We start from the raw sequence: 15239 nt of genomic DNA, 5'->3' as shown, positions 1-15239 counted from the left end.
ACCAGACGAGGGTCTTCACGATCGGGTTCTCCATCAGGGGATCAGAGACGGATGGGAGCAGAGTCCGAGGGAGCGAGAGGACCATGAGAGAGAACAAGAGCCTGAGCAAAAGCTGCAGGAGAAGCAGCAGCAGCAGCAGCATGGACTGGCGATGGCGAGCGGAGAGACATAGGGGGCTGCCCAGAGGTCAGTTGGGAAACACACATGGGGTGGCGAGACCCTGGGACAGAGAGAACTGTGGTGGTGCAGCCGCAGATGCTGAGGGGCTGTGGGACCTGGGTGAAGGTCCCTGGGGTGAAGCCCCTTGCCCTGCCTATGGCCCGGATCCCTGTGCAGACCCAGGAAGGGTCGGGCTGGCTGGTAGTTGGTTCTCCAGGATATTGGCTGGGAGGCCCTGTAGGGGGGTGACTGTGTCTCTTTGGGACAGGATCCAGGCACTGCTCCTGTAACGGCCGAGGATTTGAATTCAAATCCAGGGAACCAACTGGCTAGGATGGAAATGGTCAGTGAAAATGTAAATTACCTGGCTGGCAGGGGGGAGGGGCTGCTGGGCTCAAGATACCTGCCTACATGTAACCAGCCCCCTGGGTCAGAGTGGGAGGGAGAGATGCTCCCCGCTCCCCTGCTGGCTCTGATGCTGTGACCAAAGCAAGGAGCTCGCTGCCCGCTCCCACTGGGATAGCAAGGGCAGTGCTGAGCACGGGGGGGGGACGAGGGGGGAGCTGAGATCCCAGCTGACTGGGGGGACACCAAGGCAGGGCAGGGCAGGGCGGCTGCCAATCAGGTTTGCCTGGTCCAGACGTGCTGCTGGGAAGTGATTACACAGCAGGGAGGGAGCTACCAGGGACAAGGCTCAGGGGGGCTGTGACCCCAGGCCCAGCCAGCGAGAGGGAGCAGGTCCCACTCCGTGCCCCAGCAGCTGAATCCCAGACCGAGCTGCAGAGGGATCCCTCCTTGGAGAAGCTGAGGGAACTTGCTGGCCACAGCGCTGCAAACCCTTGGGGAAGGCTGCAGGGACAGAGTCCTATGGGAGAACAGATTCCTGTACTGGAAATGGGCTCCCGAAAAGGAAGTAGAACTGGGAGGAATTGGGAGGCAGCTGGTGGTGCCCCAGGAATCCACAAGGGTTCTTCTCTTTTGAGCTGCTGTATGGGAGGAGAGTGAGGGGACTCCTGGACCTGAAAGGGGAGGATTGGGAGAAGGGGGAAGACACCTCTGGTGGATCTCTTCCCTGAGGTGGGAGCCAATCTCCCCATCAGGTGTTCCCCGTTCAGAGTCACTGAGAAAGCAACCCAGAACCTGGAAAGAGAGGTCAAGGACATGCTGGCTTTAGATGTGATCTAGCCGTTTTACAGCCCATGGGCCTCACCCGTGGGGCTGATCCTCAAGGGAGATAGCCCCCACAAAACCAGATCATCCTATCAGAAGCTTAAAGCCATCACAGTGTCCGATGCTGACCCCATGCCTAGGCCTGGGGAGATTCTAGACAAGCAGAGGGCGATGGAGAACTTGGCCCTGGCAGACTGATAACAGGTGCATCTTTAGCCAGACCTGGGAGGAACAGGTGTCCCAGGTGAAGAGGAGGCTGGGCTGCCTCAAGGAGGTGGGACTGACTGTAAAAGCTGGAAAGTGTAAGGTGGGGAAGGCAGAAGTGTTGTATCTGGGACACAAGGTGGGAAGTGGCTGCCCAAGCCCAGAGCTGGTCAAAGCCAAGATGGGGGCTCTTAACCAAGAGCCCAAATCACAGACCAGGGTGCTGGGAGAAGACCCCGTCCCAGTTTGAACCCCAGGCGTATTGGGGTGGCAAAACCTTCCCACATGCGACCTGCAAGTGCCATCAAGCACACCTGACCTAAGGGAGGGCGTGAGACTGGACTGTCCTGGTGTAACTCACACCAATGAATGGGAGAGATGCTGGAGCATCCCTGGGAACGTTGGTGGGTTCAAACTTCCCCAGGTCACTGGCTGAAGTGACCTCGCTCAGTTCAGTCTTGAAGGAGGGAGAGATGTGACAAACTGGGAATGTTCTTAATGTTTTTTCTGAATACTGTGTTGGTGCCTCAGCGTCCCCTATGCAGTTCTTAATATCTAGGTGGTGGAATAAGGGTGTGCGATTGCTGCAGAGGAAGGGGCCAGTGCACCTAAATGCCTGACACTCTGTCTCCTAGCAACTGATGGCCTGGGCCCCTTCTCTGCAGAAGTGCCAGCTGAAGGTGTTGGAGACAAAGAGGTCAAGTGACCTCCGGCCCAGGAAAGGGGCTGAGCAGAGAAGAGGGGCTGGAGGGGGTTGTTAGTCTGGAGCTGGCTGGGGAAGAGGAGTGAAGTGCAGATGTGGGGGTCTGGCTCACTGTCCGCCAGAATGGACACTGCCGAGGGGTCCTGTTCGCTGTACCTACAAGCTCTGTTTTAGACCGTGTTCCTGTCATCTAATAAGCTTCTGTTTTACTGGCTGGCTGAGAGTCACGTCTGACTGCAAAGTGGGGGTGCAGGACCCTGTGACTTCCCCAGGACCCCCTGGGTGGGCTCACTGTGGGAAGTGCACAGAGGGGCAGAGGATGCTGAATGCTCCAAGGAGAGACCCAGGAGGTGAAGATGTGTGAGCTTCTTGCCCTGAACAAGTCTGCTCCAAGGGAGAGGAGGCTCCCCAAAGTCCTGACTGGCTTGGTGGGGAGCAGTTCCAGAGCATCGCCCAGGGACTCCGTGACACCCCCATAGGGACCCCTGTGCCCCACAGCTCTCTCCTGGTCCCCCACAGCTCCATGACTAGCTCCATCATGCCCTCCCCTCCACCCCCCCCCCCAAGAGGAAGCGACTGATCCCTCACCTGCTCGGGCTCCGACGACTGGCGGGGCGCATAGACCCGCACTCTGCCATCCTTGCTGACTGTGGCCAGCTTCCGGCCATCCGGACTCCAAGCCAGGCTGAAGATCTGAAAGACACCCACTGCCTGCATCACGCATGTCCTGGCCCTGGGTACCGGCCGCGTGGTGCTCATTGAGCATGGTAAGCAGGGAAGGGCTGGCAGCGACGGGGTGGGCAGACTGGGGCTCCCCAATCCAAGTTGCGACCGTGAGGAGCCGGCTTGGGAGAGGCTGGCGGATCACGCTGGAAGGGTTAAAGCAGAGTGGGGCAGCATGGACCGTGGCAGTGGAGGACCTCTGCAGGGAAGGGGAGAATCAACAGGGGGCCTGCTGGCTGAATCAGCCTATGTGTGCCGGAGAAGGGGGCCCAGCCCCACGCCGGACAGCCACAGACTCGCTGCGGCTGCCTCTGCCAGGCCTCGCTCCCATGCTGAACCTGCGCCAGTTTAAATCAGTTCAGCTATGCCAGTCTCCCCCCATGGAGACGCTCAGATTTCTGATTGGCACTTGTAGCCCACGCCCAGTGTGTCCCACGCAGCCTGGCACCGGTATGGGGACGTGGCTCTGGACACGCCAGGCTGGCCTGCACTCCTGAACCACACCGGCTGGGGATGGGAATACTGAGGGCATGCAGGGTGGGATCTGGCCATCAGTTCCACAGACAGGCCCCCCAGAGACAGGGGCTCTCTTAGCTCAGGTCCCAGCCCACCACATGCCCACAAGCAAACAGACACACCTGGCAGGTGCTGATTCCCACACCCTGCCAATGCGGTCCCATCTGTCCCGAGTCCTGCTGGGGAGTGCAGGGAGTGGCCGTGGGCAGAGCCTTCCTAGCACTGTCGCCATGAGGCTCAGTGGTCCGTCTGAGACGTTGGCTGGCAAAGGCCAGTTAGGATGCAGTGCCTCTGTTCTGGGGGCGTATACACTAACAGCACTGCTTCGCAGTACAGCTCCTGGCTTTCCGCTCTCAGCTGCCTTCACCCACATTGATCCTGGGACAGTGACTGGAGCTCACACCCCTGCAGCCAGAGCTCTGCCGGTGCCGCCCTGGGCACGAGCCAGCAGCCGGGCCGGGCAGGCGCTGCAGCCCGGAGAGTCAGGCTGGTCTGGGAGTGGGCTGGTGCCAAGCTCATCTGGAAGGATCCAGCTGGAAGGAGCTACCCCCCTGCGTGGGTTTCAGAGCTGACCCCTGGCACACAGAGGGCTGACACGCCCCAACTGCCAGACACAAGCTGTCCCCTGTGTTCTTGGCCATGCTGCCTGGCTTAGGGTCCCACGGGAGCATTGTGGGAATGACCATCTCTCAGGAGGGGTGCAGCCTACAGCAGGCTATGGGGGATTCTCATCTCCCTGGCTATGGCCAGCTGCATGTTTATCCATTTTAAAAAGCCCTGTATATTTCTCCGGCAACGACAGCCACACTCCATGTCACTGACTGCACCCTCCCCTGTTGCAGTGTGGGGGAACTGCAGGCCTTGCCTGCCCGTGGTGACTCCTTTCCCTTGCCCCTTGGCACATCAGGGCATCCACCAGCACCAGCCTCCCCCTGCCTTCCCCACACAGATCCCCACGCCAGGCACTGCTTTGCCCTGGCCTCACTTGCCCCCTACCTGGTCTCGGTGCCCCCTCAGGCACAGCTCCTCCCTGCCCGCCTGCAGGTCCCAGATCCGCACGCTCATGTCGTAGGAGGAGGAAGCCAGTATGTCTGCAGCCAGGGGGTGGAATTTGAGGGAGTAGATCTTCTCTGTGTGACCTTGGGGAAGAGAGAGGGGAGATCTCCGTGGCCTGGCATGGGCAAGGGAGCCAGGGCGCGACAGGAGCTGATGTGCCCTGGTGCTCTGTTCAGATCCCCCAAGCGCACGGCACGTGAAGCCCAAAGCAAGGAGCCGGCGAGCCTGGTCTATTGAAACAAGGCTTGGTTAGAGGGACAGAGCGGTGACAGCACCAACGCCCCATCTGCACCCCACCAGACACCGAGGGAGCCAGCCAGCTGGCAAATCCTGGGGCTCTGTTTCTCCAGCAGTGCTACACTCCTGTCCCCTCCGGATGGTTTGCTCTGCAGGCCCCAGCTTAGAGACGGGCTCATCAACTGAAGGGAAAGCTTGGCTCCAGCGCAGCATGACTGGTAGACACCCCCACAGCCCTTACCTCTGAGCACGGCCTCAGGCTCCAGCAGCGTTTCCTGCAGCCCTCCGGGGGGGATTCGCCACAGTCGGATCTTGGCATCGTCACCCGCTGAACGCCCGAGGTGGCCAAACAGAGACAAAGAATGAGCCAGGTGCTAATGGGTGCTGGGCACCAGTGCCTGGAAGGCCCCAGGAGCAGGCAGGCGCTAACAGCCTCTGCCCCTTGGGATGCTGGGGCCTTGGGCAGGCAAAGATCAGGGATGTGAGCTGTCCTCTGGGAAGGACAAGGGGCCAAGGCAGCAGGACAACCTGAAATGTGTCCACACCCCGAGTGGCCCCCAACACGTTTTAAAAACTGCTAAAACTTCATTTTCAAGCATTCCTAAAAACCTCCCACTCCCATTTCCCAGAGATTGCTTGGCCTGTTTTAATCACCCACTGAAATCCATGGGGGAAGGGACCCAGCCGAGGAGCCCCAAGGCAATGGCAACAATAGTTGGGAAACAAGGACATTCTGCACTTGTCGGTTCTGCTGGAGTCAGTGGCATCAGCCTCATTCCACAGGTGGGGAAACTGAGGCACGGAACCCTGTCCTGCAGCAGTAACTGTCCCGTGGCTACCCAGAAAGTCAGCGGCAAAGCTGGGGCTAGAATCCAACCTGCCCGACGGGTCCTGAAACAACCACTAGACCACACTGCTCAGGATCAGGAACTCACTAGCCTATGAGAGGAGATCTAGCAGTAACGGGAAGCAGGGGGACCAGATCCCAGGGCTGGGAATCAGAGATTCTACTCCTGGCTCTGCCACCTGGCTGACCTTGGGTAAGGGAATAGAAACTGTGCCTCAGTTTCCCCATCTGTAAAATGAGATTACACAGATTCCCTTTGTGGGTGAGGTGGGGGAAGGTCTAGGGGGCCTACTGAAGGTCTACAAAGCGTTGGAGATCTGTGGAGGAAGGCACCAGAGAAGGGCAGCAGTGTGTCCTGGAAGGGTGAGAGCATCAGACAGCCCTGGACATGGGCCTGAAATGAGGAGAGTTCTCCCAGGCCAGCAGCACAGCCCCAGCCCCCGCAGTGGGGAGCCGGGCATTAGGGGAGGACAGAGAGTTCACGCACCTACTGCAAGGCGCTGCAGGTCGAAGGGGTCCCAGCAGAAGTCTGCGACCGGCGTCCCATTCTCGATGGTGGGCACGGATGTGTCAGGGAGCCGGCCCGGCTTGGAGAGCTGCAGCAGAGCCCCGCAGTCAACGCAGCACAGCAGCTTGGTTACCTTCACCCCATCCCCAGGCATGCTCCAGCAGAGAGGATGGTGCGTTGCTTCCTCTCTCCCCCACCTCCCATCTCAGCACCACCCTCCCCAGGCCATGTGTGATGAGCCTTGGTGGCAGCACTGTGTGTGCGACAGTGCCCTCTAGTGGCTGGGTCACAGAGGGGATTACAGATCCGCTATTGCTAACACCTAGGGGATCAGCCCTTCAGTGCAGGCAGGCGGGGCTGGGGGGTTTGACACCAGAGTTCTCACCCCACATGTGTGATCTCCTTGGGGACATGTGCCTACAGCACACTGAGCTGTCAGAGTGGGGCCGGCTGGGGGGAGGCAGGCCCCACACCCAGGAGCCCAGCCCCACTAGGTCCTCTGCATGATACCGCGGTGCCAGGGCCTAGGCCAGCCAGGGAATGCAGTCTCAGCAGCGCCTCCAGCCACTCCCCTTGGACAGTGAGCAGCAGCCGCAGCAGAGCGGGCCATGGCTCTTTCAGCCCTGGGGAGGGGCCGGGTGGAGGCACGCTGGCAGGGAAGCTTGCCCATCCAGGGCCCACACCACACCCATGCCATGGCAAATCCCAGCAGCGCTCAGCCCAGCTGCACACCTACCTCCAGCACGGCGATCTGCCCGCCTGCTGACAGCAGCGGGATGGCGACGCGCAGCCGGTTGGCGCAGATGCCGTCGCTCTCTCCTGGTGTGGTGAGGTTCAGCCCCTTGAGGTTGGTGATGTGGGTGCTGCGGGGCAGCACCGTACCCAGGGTGTGACGGAACTTGGAGCTGGGCCCTGGGGGGGATGAGGGCAGGAGTGAGGGATTTGCCTCCAAGGCCTCACGGACCATCCCCAGTTCTGGCTGCCTGCCTGGGCTGAGGAAGAGCTGGGCGCCAGCTGCCGCTCCTCTCTCTGCCCATCTTCCAGGAGACGGCAGAGTGCCCTGGGCATCACAGCCGCCTTGCACCTGGCTCCAGGCTGCACCCACCTAGCCAAACGCCCCCGCCCCCGTGAGCGGCTACTCACACTTACCCAGAATGCTCTGCAGGGACTTCTGACTGGGACTGGGGCTGGTGGTAGAGAGAGATGGGGCTGAGCTGGAGGGAGAGCTCAGGGAGCTGGGGGGAGACGAGAGGCCACTGCCCTCCTGGGGGGAAGAACAGACCCCACAGTGAGTCAGGGGGTTAAACAGCCTGGCCAAAGCCCCAGCCTTCCACCCAATGCAGCCAGGCAGGGAACCAGACAGTGGTCAGGTGCCAACCCATGGGGAATGGGAGCTGCAGCTCCTGGGAGTCATCAGGAATGGGGGGTAGCTGGGAGAATCTAATGCTGGGCTAGAATAGCCAAGGGCTGCTGATTGGATTGGAAAGTATTGGCAGAGCTGGGAGGCAGGTCAGGATTCAAGGGTGTTGGCAGAGGTGGGGGCAGCACGGGCAGAGCAGGGGGCAGCACGGGCAGAGCAGGGGGCAGGCTGGGATTGGAGGGTGTTGGCAGAGATGGGAGGCAGGTTGGGACTGGAGGGTGTTGGAAGATGTTGGAGCAGGGCTGGCAGAGTTGGGGTGGAAAGGCTGGCAGAGCTGGGGGGGCAGGTTGGGATTGGAGGGTTTGGCAGACCTGGGGGGCAAGGCTGGCAGAGCGGGGGGGCAGGTCAGAATTGGAAGGTGTTGGCAGAGCTGGGGGGCAGGGCTGGCAGAGATGGGGGAGCAGGTCAGGACTGGAGGGTGTGGCAGAGCTGGAGGGCAGGGCTGGCAGAGCTGGGAGGGGCAGGTCAAGATTGGAGGTTGTTGATAGGGCTGGGGGGCAGGTCAGGATTGGAGGGTGTTGGCAGGGCTGGCAGAGGTTGAGGGCAGGTTGGGATTGAAGGCATGGGCAGAGGTGGGGGGCAGGGCTGGCAGAGCTGGGGGGCTGCTGGTCAGGATCAAAGGGGCAGCGTGTGGGGCTATAGCACTCAGACACTGGCAGGGGTGTGGGATCCAGGCTGCCCCCGCCCTCCACAAGCCTTTCACCCCACACGACACTAATGCCCCCCCCAACCCTTTCCGTGGCTGTCTGTCACAGTCCTGGCCCCACCCTCACTCCTGCGCCACCCTGCACACACCTGCCCAGGTTCTGGGGTGACTGCCCCAGCACCCCAGGCCAGGTGTGCCCCACACCCCAGTGCACGCTGGGAGCTTGGCAGCACCCCAGCGATGTGTCAGTGTGTGGGACCCCGAGGCAGCCCCTGCCCTGTGGGCTGGCAGCTCTAGCAAGGCCAGTCACTCACACTCCTGTCCACGTCCCCAGAGCGGATGGCAGGCTGCTGGGTGGTGGGTGGTGCAGGCTCCTCACGCTGGGCAGGGGGACACAGGCAGGAGGTGAAGATCTCCCGGGGCCTGCGGGCCGGGTTCAGGCTCATCTTCTCCACCTGACGGGCAGCAGCAGAGGGTCACTTCCCAGCACCGTGGCTGCCACCCCAACCCCCTCATCACCCGCAGGGGGCTCTCTGAAGCCTACAAAGGGTGGCACTCCCCGGAATGGTCACCCTGGGCGGGGGGGGGGGGCAGGAGCCCCAGCCTGCTCTACATGGGGGCGGATCCCAGAGCTGCCACCGCCGGCTCAGCGATGGTGGGAATGGACAAGACGCTGACTCCGAAATGTCACGTCATGGAGACCCGCCCTGGTGGTGACCAGCCTCCTTGGCGAAAGCCATAATAGCACTGAGTAGCACAGTAGCCTCACACCCCCAGCACCAATGGTGGGTGGTAGGCTCACACCAATGGCACCAACGGGGGAGCCCTTGTACTCCAGTACCAATGGGGAGGGCCTCAAACCACTGGCACCAACAGTGGGGGCTCACGCCCTTGGCACCAGTGTGGGGGCTTATACCACTGGTGCCAATGGGGGGGCTTCAGGGCCGGTGCAAGGAAGTTTTGTGCCCTAGGCAAAACTTCCACCTTTCACCCTATACCCAGCTACCCTCCCGCCAGCAGCTAACTCAGCCCCCCACCCAGGGACCCCCTCCCACAGCAGCTACCCCCTCAACCGTGACAGCTAACTCCTCTCCCCCCCATCCCCCACAGCAACTAACCCCACCCAGGGAGACTCCCCCTGCCCCCCCCCCGGCAGCTAACCCTACCTGGGGAGATTTCCCCCCTCTCCCCCGCCCCGCGGCAGCTAACCCTGCCTGGGGACACTTCCCCCCTCTCCCCGGCAGCTAACCCTACCTGGGGAGACTTCCCCCCCCAGCAGCTAACCCTACCTGGGGAGATTTCCCCCCTCTCCCCCCCCGCGGCAGCTAACCCTGCCTGGGGACACTTCCCCCCTCTCCCCGGCAGCTAACCCTACCTGGGAAGACTTCCCCCCGCCACGGCAGCTAACCCTGCCTGGGGAGCCCGCCCCAGCTTACCTCGGCTCCGCCTCCTCCACTGAGCATGCTGGTGCTGCTCTAATTCTTCTCCCCACCCAGGCTTGCAGTGCTGATCGGAGGAGACTTAGGGCTGGGCTGTGTGCTCAGCGGAGCAGGCGGAGTGGAGGTGCGCTGGGAGCTGTTCCCCTGTGTGCCCCCCCCCATTAATGCGGGCGGTCCTCCCCGTGCCGCCTGCCCCAGCTCACCTCCACTCCACCTCCTCGCTTGTGGGGACTTTTAGGTGCCCCCAACCACTAGGTACCCTAGGCGGCCGCCTAGTTTGCCTAAATGGTTGCACCAGCCCTAGGGGGGCTTCACAACCAGCACCAATGGGGGAGCTCGCACCCTTGGCACCAATGGAGGGGAAGGGCACCCTGGCACCAGTGGCGGTAGCAATGGAGAGAAGCTGTAGAAGTGCCTCTCCTCAGGCACCCCGGGTCTCCGAAGGCCAAGTCAGCAGCTGGGTGGGTACCTGCTTGTTGTCCCCTGCCCACCAGCCCTGCGCTGATACCGCGGGGACGGGCCCAGTGGAGTCCGGGAACAGATCTTCGTGGAACTCCTGCAAGGACTGGAAGAGACACAGGCGGTAAGTGGCACTGAGCAACCATATGCCAAGGAAGGGCTGGCATGATCCGGCCCCCTGGCAGGACCATCGCTGTGAGCATGAACCTTACTGGGGAGAGGGGGTGCAGGGTAAGACTCAGTCCTGCTCTTCAGTAGCCAGGGCAGCTGGCCGCACCTGCCCTGGGGTTCGCAGGGGACCTGCTGAGCCATGTGCTCCTGGGAGCGAAGGGACAGAGCACGGCTCAGAACCAAGCCCTGAAACGGTTAACATCATCCTTTGGAGTCAGGCCATCTTCTGGTGGCATAGGGCTGCCAGATATCCGTGACCAGGCCCGCCCTAGCCCCCCAGGCCAGCTCACCTTGCGAGGCACCGTGTAGCTGATGGGAACAATGAAGCTGTCCGTCAGCTGCAGGACTCTGAGCACCTCGCAGGACATGACATCCAGTGCCCGCTTTGGCACCAGGGCGGCGCCCTTGGCCTTGCCCTCTGTCAGACACTGGGTCACTAGTGGGAAATGGAGATATGGTGTGAGTGGGGCTGTGCTGCCTATCACCTGGAGGAGGCTGGAGAGGCCGGGCAGCCTGCGGGGCTATCAGCAGGTATCTACTGGCATCGGAGCCATCTGGGGTAAGGACACAGACCCCAGCCGTGCCAGACCTCAGTCAGGCACAGGCCTTCCCTTTACGTACCCACACCTGCCCTGCTGAATTTGGCCCTTTGGCACTGCGGCTAGTCACGCTCTCAATCCTAGTACAGCCTTGCAGGCTTGTCGCTCACTTGACATCCGTGCCCAGTGCAGTTACAGACCACGTCCCCGATCAGCCATCCTGGGGCACGGGCGGGAGCTTTCTCTGCACCAGGTTGCAAGGCCTTGTTTCAATTGCCAAAGCCTCAGGCAAGGCAGCACTCAGCACATAGGCCAATCTACCTGGCCCTGTGGGCACTACCCCTGCCAGCCACCACCCCACACTGGCCTTTCAGGCATTCATAGCTGCTTTTCGTGTGGCTCAGCCAGTGGCACAAGGAGGAGCCAGCATCACTGCACCAGCCTGTGCCACGTGCACCATGGGAAGCCCCAGACACGCTGACCCAACGAAACCAGGCAGCAAGTGTGGGGGCAATCAGGGTACCTCAGGGCCAGTTTAGCACTTGAGTAGTCCCAGAGTTTTCCCTGTCCAAGGCCAACTCCCTGGGGCTCCTCATACTGCGGCTAGGTGATACCCTTGCCGCTGGCTGGTGTGATTCACTGCGCTGCCATACGTGGCCCCTGACACCCGGGGACCTCTTGGCTGTACCCTCGCCCCAGGTCCAATTCTCCTAGGACCCTGCTTCCAGGGCAGCCCTCCAGAGGTCAGGGTTCCCTGCTCCCCCAGCGTGACGCTGTGTGCCCTGCAGGCTGCACAGCCGCCCCATTAGTAGACCTCCTCCGGGCCCGAGCCATCCCCACAGACAGGGGCTCCGCTGTGTCACCCAGCCATTCCCAGAGCACGCCACACGGGGTACCACTGAGCAGCCCCCTGCCTGCGGCACTCACGGTAACCGACTGAATGCATTGGTCAGGCATACTGTGGGGGTGTGGCATAGCACTGTGCCCTCTGTCAGGGACTGCTCTGGCATGGGTTGGGCTGCCAGCTGGCCTGGGGTTTCACTCATTCCCTGTCACCAGGCTCAGCCCTTAGACTATACACAGCTCACAGCACCCCAGGACGTCCCACGGGCACTTACCAGCTGGTTATTGGAGCACTACTCGGGTGGACTGGACCCACTGGCTAATATCAGAGGGTCTCTTGGGGGGGCAGTCAGGGAGACCCCAATACCCAAGCCTCTCCCCAAAGAAGTGGGCTGCTTCCCATCTGCCATGTCAGCCCTTCCCACGGCCTGAGAACAGCTCCTGGGGCCAGGCACCCCAGGTCCATGGGGCTTGGGAAGGGAAGTGCAGGGCAGCCACCAGATGGATACTCACTCTGTGTCAGGGCTGGCAGCGAGGGGCACACTTCAAAGCAATAGAGGAGATTTTCACCCTGAAACAGAGACAAGATGGCAGGGCCAAATTGGCCACAGAGGCCCCAGGCAGGCACAACAGGCTTCCCCCGTCCAGGCTCGGCACCACTGCAACCAACTCTCGCCTGGACACACCAGCTGCCATGGGGGCTTCAGAGACAGTGAAATTCCACTGCCTCCACCCCAGGGATGGAGTCAGACCCCTTGCCTAGGGACACCCCCTAAGGGGACAGGGCAGTGATGCCCCCTAGTGGAGTGAACTAGCAGTGCACCCAACCTCACCTAAGGGGGAGCAGAGGGGTCTAGAACAAGGGGGCCCTGCTCAGCTGAACCCCACTATGGGAACAAGGGGGAAACCATGCTCCTGGCCCAAATGCTTTGGGGTGAGAGCCCCAGGGCCCCAAAGGACAGCCCCGGCCCCCCAGTTACAAGAGCTGCAGCATGGCTGCCCAGCTCTCCCAGCACTCACCTTTCCAGCCACCACCAAGAGCCCAGTGTCGGGGTCCAAGAGTGGGATCGCTGCCCTGAAAGACAAAGGAGCCTGGTTAGGGGAACAGCTCAGAGCCAGGCCTATGGATCAGCCATGCCGCTGCCAGCACTCACGGGCCCCGCACACACCTGGCAGCGCCAGCCAGCAGGTCGCAACTGGCAATGCCAGCAGAACCCTGGGCTTCTCAATCAGCCTGTGGGACGGCTCCCCGTTAGGGAGCAGCTCCGGGGCATGTTCCCCAGCAGGGTGCAGCACCAGTGCAGCACTTCGGTTTTTCAGTTTGGTTCTGACACCCCTGTTTTTCCCTCAGGCCCAGGCCAGCAGAGTGACCACCCACAGGTACAGGGACACGGCCAGATGCTAGCCCTCCTGACAGGGGGCTTTCCCTGAGGGAGCCGGGGGCAGCCCCGGGGGTTCAGGAGCTGAGGGCTGGGCTGACAGCCTTTGCTCAAGTTGGAAATGGATAAAAATGCACTGAAGTCAAAAAGCTTTGAGTGAGCTCCTTATATGGAGATTGAGCTGCCGGACACAGCAGCCGGCTGCAGCCGGGGGCGCTGAGTGCGCCGGAGGGACGCGGGAAAGGAAAGGGAGAGGCAGATAAAGCTCTTCAAAGGGCCTCAGCGCTCCAGCCTGCTCAGTGACCAGCTCCCAGCGACCGTCCCAGCGAGGCCCAGTCGCAGCCCAGCGCCCGGACTGTCCCAGCGGGACCCAGTCCCAGCCTGTTGCCCAGACCGTCCCAGTGGGGTCCAGTCACATCCTGGCACCCGGGCCGTCCCCACTGGGGGACCCTGCCCTGAAAGACAAAGGAGCCTGAAAGTATGCTCCCCATGCTACCCTGCAGCCCACCACTCCTCCAGTCTTGGGTCCCCTCCATGGCTCTGCCAATGCCCCGATCCCTGCCCTGCCCCCCACTGCTAATCCAGCCCCAGGTCCTACCCATATCCACAGCTGTGCCGATGCCCCTCAGTTTCCAGGGTGGCATGCAGCAGACTAAGACTGGTGCTATGGCTGATACAGCAGTTGGTGTTAAAAGTGCAGCAACCACTTTTTTCTCGGCAGCAAGATTTCTTTGAAAACATTTACGCGCCAGGCCAAAACCAGCCGGCCGCATTTCCCAGGGTGCTGGCATCAGTGCTGCCATGACATTGCCCCATGCAGGGCTTAGGGGAAGGAGCTGGGTGCGTGCCAGAGTCCCCATAATTAAGAATCACAGAGTAACAGACTCAACAGGCCTGAGGGGGGCCAGGCTGTGCCCTGGCCGGCTGCCCTGGCCTGCCTACGCCGAAGCTGTGGTGAGATGCCAACTTCCCTGTTTGAGCCTCGTGCCCTGAGCAATGTGCAGCACCATCTTGGGGGCACCACCCCTCCCCAGAAGTGATCAGATGCTGTCAGGAAGGAGGAATGGTGATTGCCCCCATCTGTACTGGCACCACCAGTCAGCCAGCACCCCCAGACACCAGAGCTCTGAGAGTGATGCTGGCGCTCAGCCTGCCAGCGTTCCCTGCAGTCTATTACCCAGGGTGCTGGCACTCCAATCCCACCATCTCACAGACTTCAGCAGGCTGCGCCACAGCAGCTCCCCCACCATGTCCAGCATCTCACAGGGAGCTTCCAGAGTCATGCCCTGCACATCACCCCTCATTGCACAGCGCAGCTTGGGCATTGTCCTGGGAAGCCCCTCTTCCTGCTCCAGCCTGGGTGCCCACTCTTCAGACACCCCTGGCATCAATGGGCACGTTGCCCAGCCTCCCACTGGCACACCAATGCCAAAAACAGCATGTGCCCTCCATGATCCCTGGCAATGGTGGTGGGGGTGCTCACCCTGGCTGGGTCAGGCTGCGGTGGAGCCACATTGGCATTTGTCTGGGCTGGGAGGATTTCAGGGACAATCCCCTCCTGCCGTGTGACTGCTTCTCCACCTGTCTGCCATGCCTGCTCCGGAGTGACCTACCCATACTCTAGAGCTGCTCTGTCCCCTCTCTTCCCCCACAGCTCCAGCTGGGTAGGGTGGGGCTTTGCCTGCTCCAGAGTCCTGGGGAGCCCCAGATGGCATGATATCTGAAGAAGTGGGTATTCACCCACGAAAGCTCATGCTCCAAAACGTCTTGTTAGTCTATAAGGTGCCACAGGATTCTTTGCTGCTTTTACAGATCCAGACTAACACGGCTACCCCTCTGATAGATGGCATGATGCTCGCCTAGGCGAGACTCTGGCTCCCAGGGAGAGCAGCTGGTCCCTGTTGGTGGACGAGGTCGCAATCTTCCCTCCCACATCCCCTGTAGTGGCAGACCTACCTGCAGACACCCCCAGCTGCAGAAGAGACCCATTACTCTGTGGGGGTCAGACTGAAGACAGGGAGGGAGGGTGGCTTGCCCCCACACCCCATCAGCCTGGGCCCCACCTCCTAGGGCAAGTGTGATGTTATTGACATGAACTGTAACAGTATAGATCATTATTGCAACCACTGTTATATATTTGCAGCAAATATTGTACAAAGGTTGTCTAGTGAGGTGTCTATGAGAAGGTTATGATTTGCTGCTTATGATTATGCTGTCTGT

At 61.2% G+C, this 15239-nt stretch overlaps 1 protein-coding gene across 2 annotated transcripts in view; it reads right to left on the bottom strand.

Annotated features, from left to right (window-relative positions):
- Positions 1-15239, bottom strand: part of LOC115658449 (mitochondrial import inner membrane translocase subunit TIM16-like) — a 204141-nt gene that overhangs the window by 16336 nt on the left and 172566 nt on the right. For both annotated transcript variants that reach the window (XM_030577381.1, XM_030577383.1), the window contains exons 10-20: positions 12661-12715; positions 12154-12211; positions 10549-10694; positions 10098-10193; positions 8504-8644; positions 7273-7387; positions 6860-7035; positions 6103-6211; positions 5010-5096; positions 4472-4614; positions 2825-2929 (exon numbers count right to left, since the gene is read on the bottom strand). In XM_030577381.1, the coding sequence (XP_030433241.1) occupies positions 2825-2929; positions 4472-4614; positions 5010-5096; positions 6103-6211; positions 6860-7035; positions 7273-7387; positions 8504-8644; positions 10098-10193; positions 10549-10694; positions 12154-12211; positions 12661-12715 (1231 nt within the window). The remainder of the gene's footprint in view (positions 1-2824; positions 2930-4471; positions 4615-5009; positions 5097-6102; positions 6212-6859; positions 7036-7272; positions 7388-8503; positions 8645-10097; positions 10194-10548; positions 10695-12153; positions 12212-12660; positions 12716-15239) is intronic.

The sequence above is a fragment of the Gopherus evgoodei genome, chromosome 10 (assembly GCF_007399415.2).
Source record: "Gopherus evgoodei ecotype Sinaloan lineage chromosome 10, rGopEvg1_v1.p, whole genome shotgun sequence".
Lineage (NCBI taxonomy): Eukaryota > Metazoa > Chordata > Testudines > Testudinidae > Gopherus > Gopherus evgoodei.
Note: the sequence above shows the minus strand (reverse complement) of the source record. Positions and strands in the feature narration are given on the sequence as shown.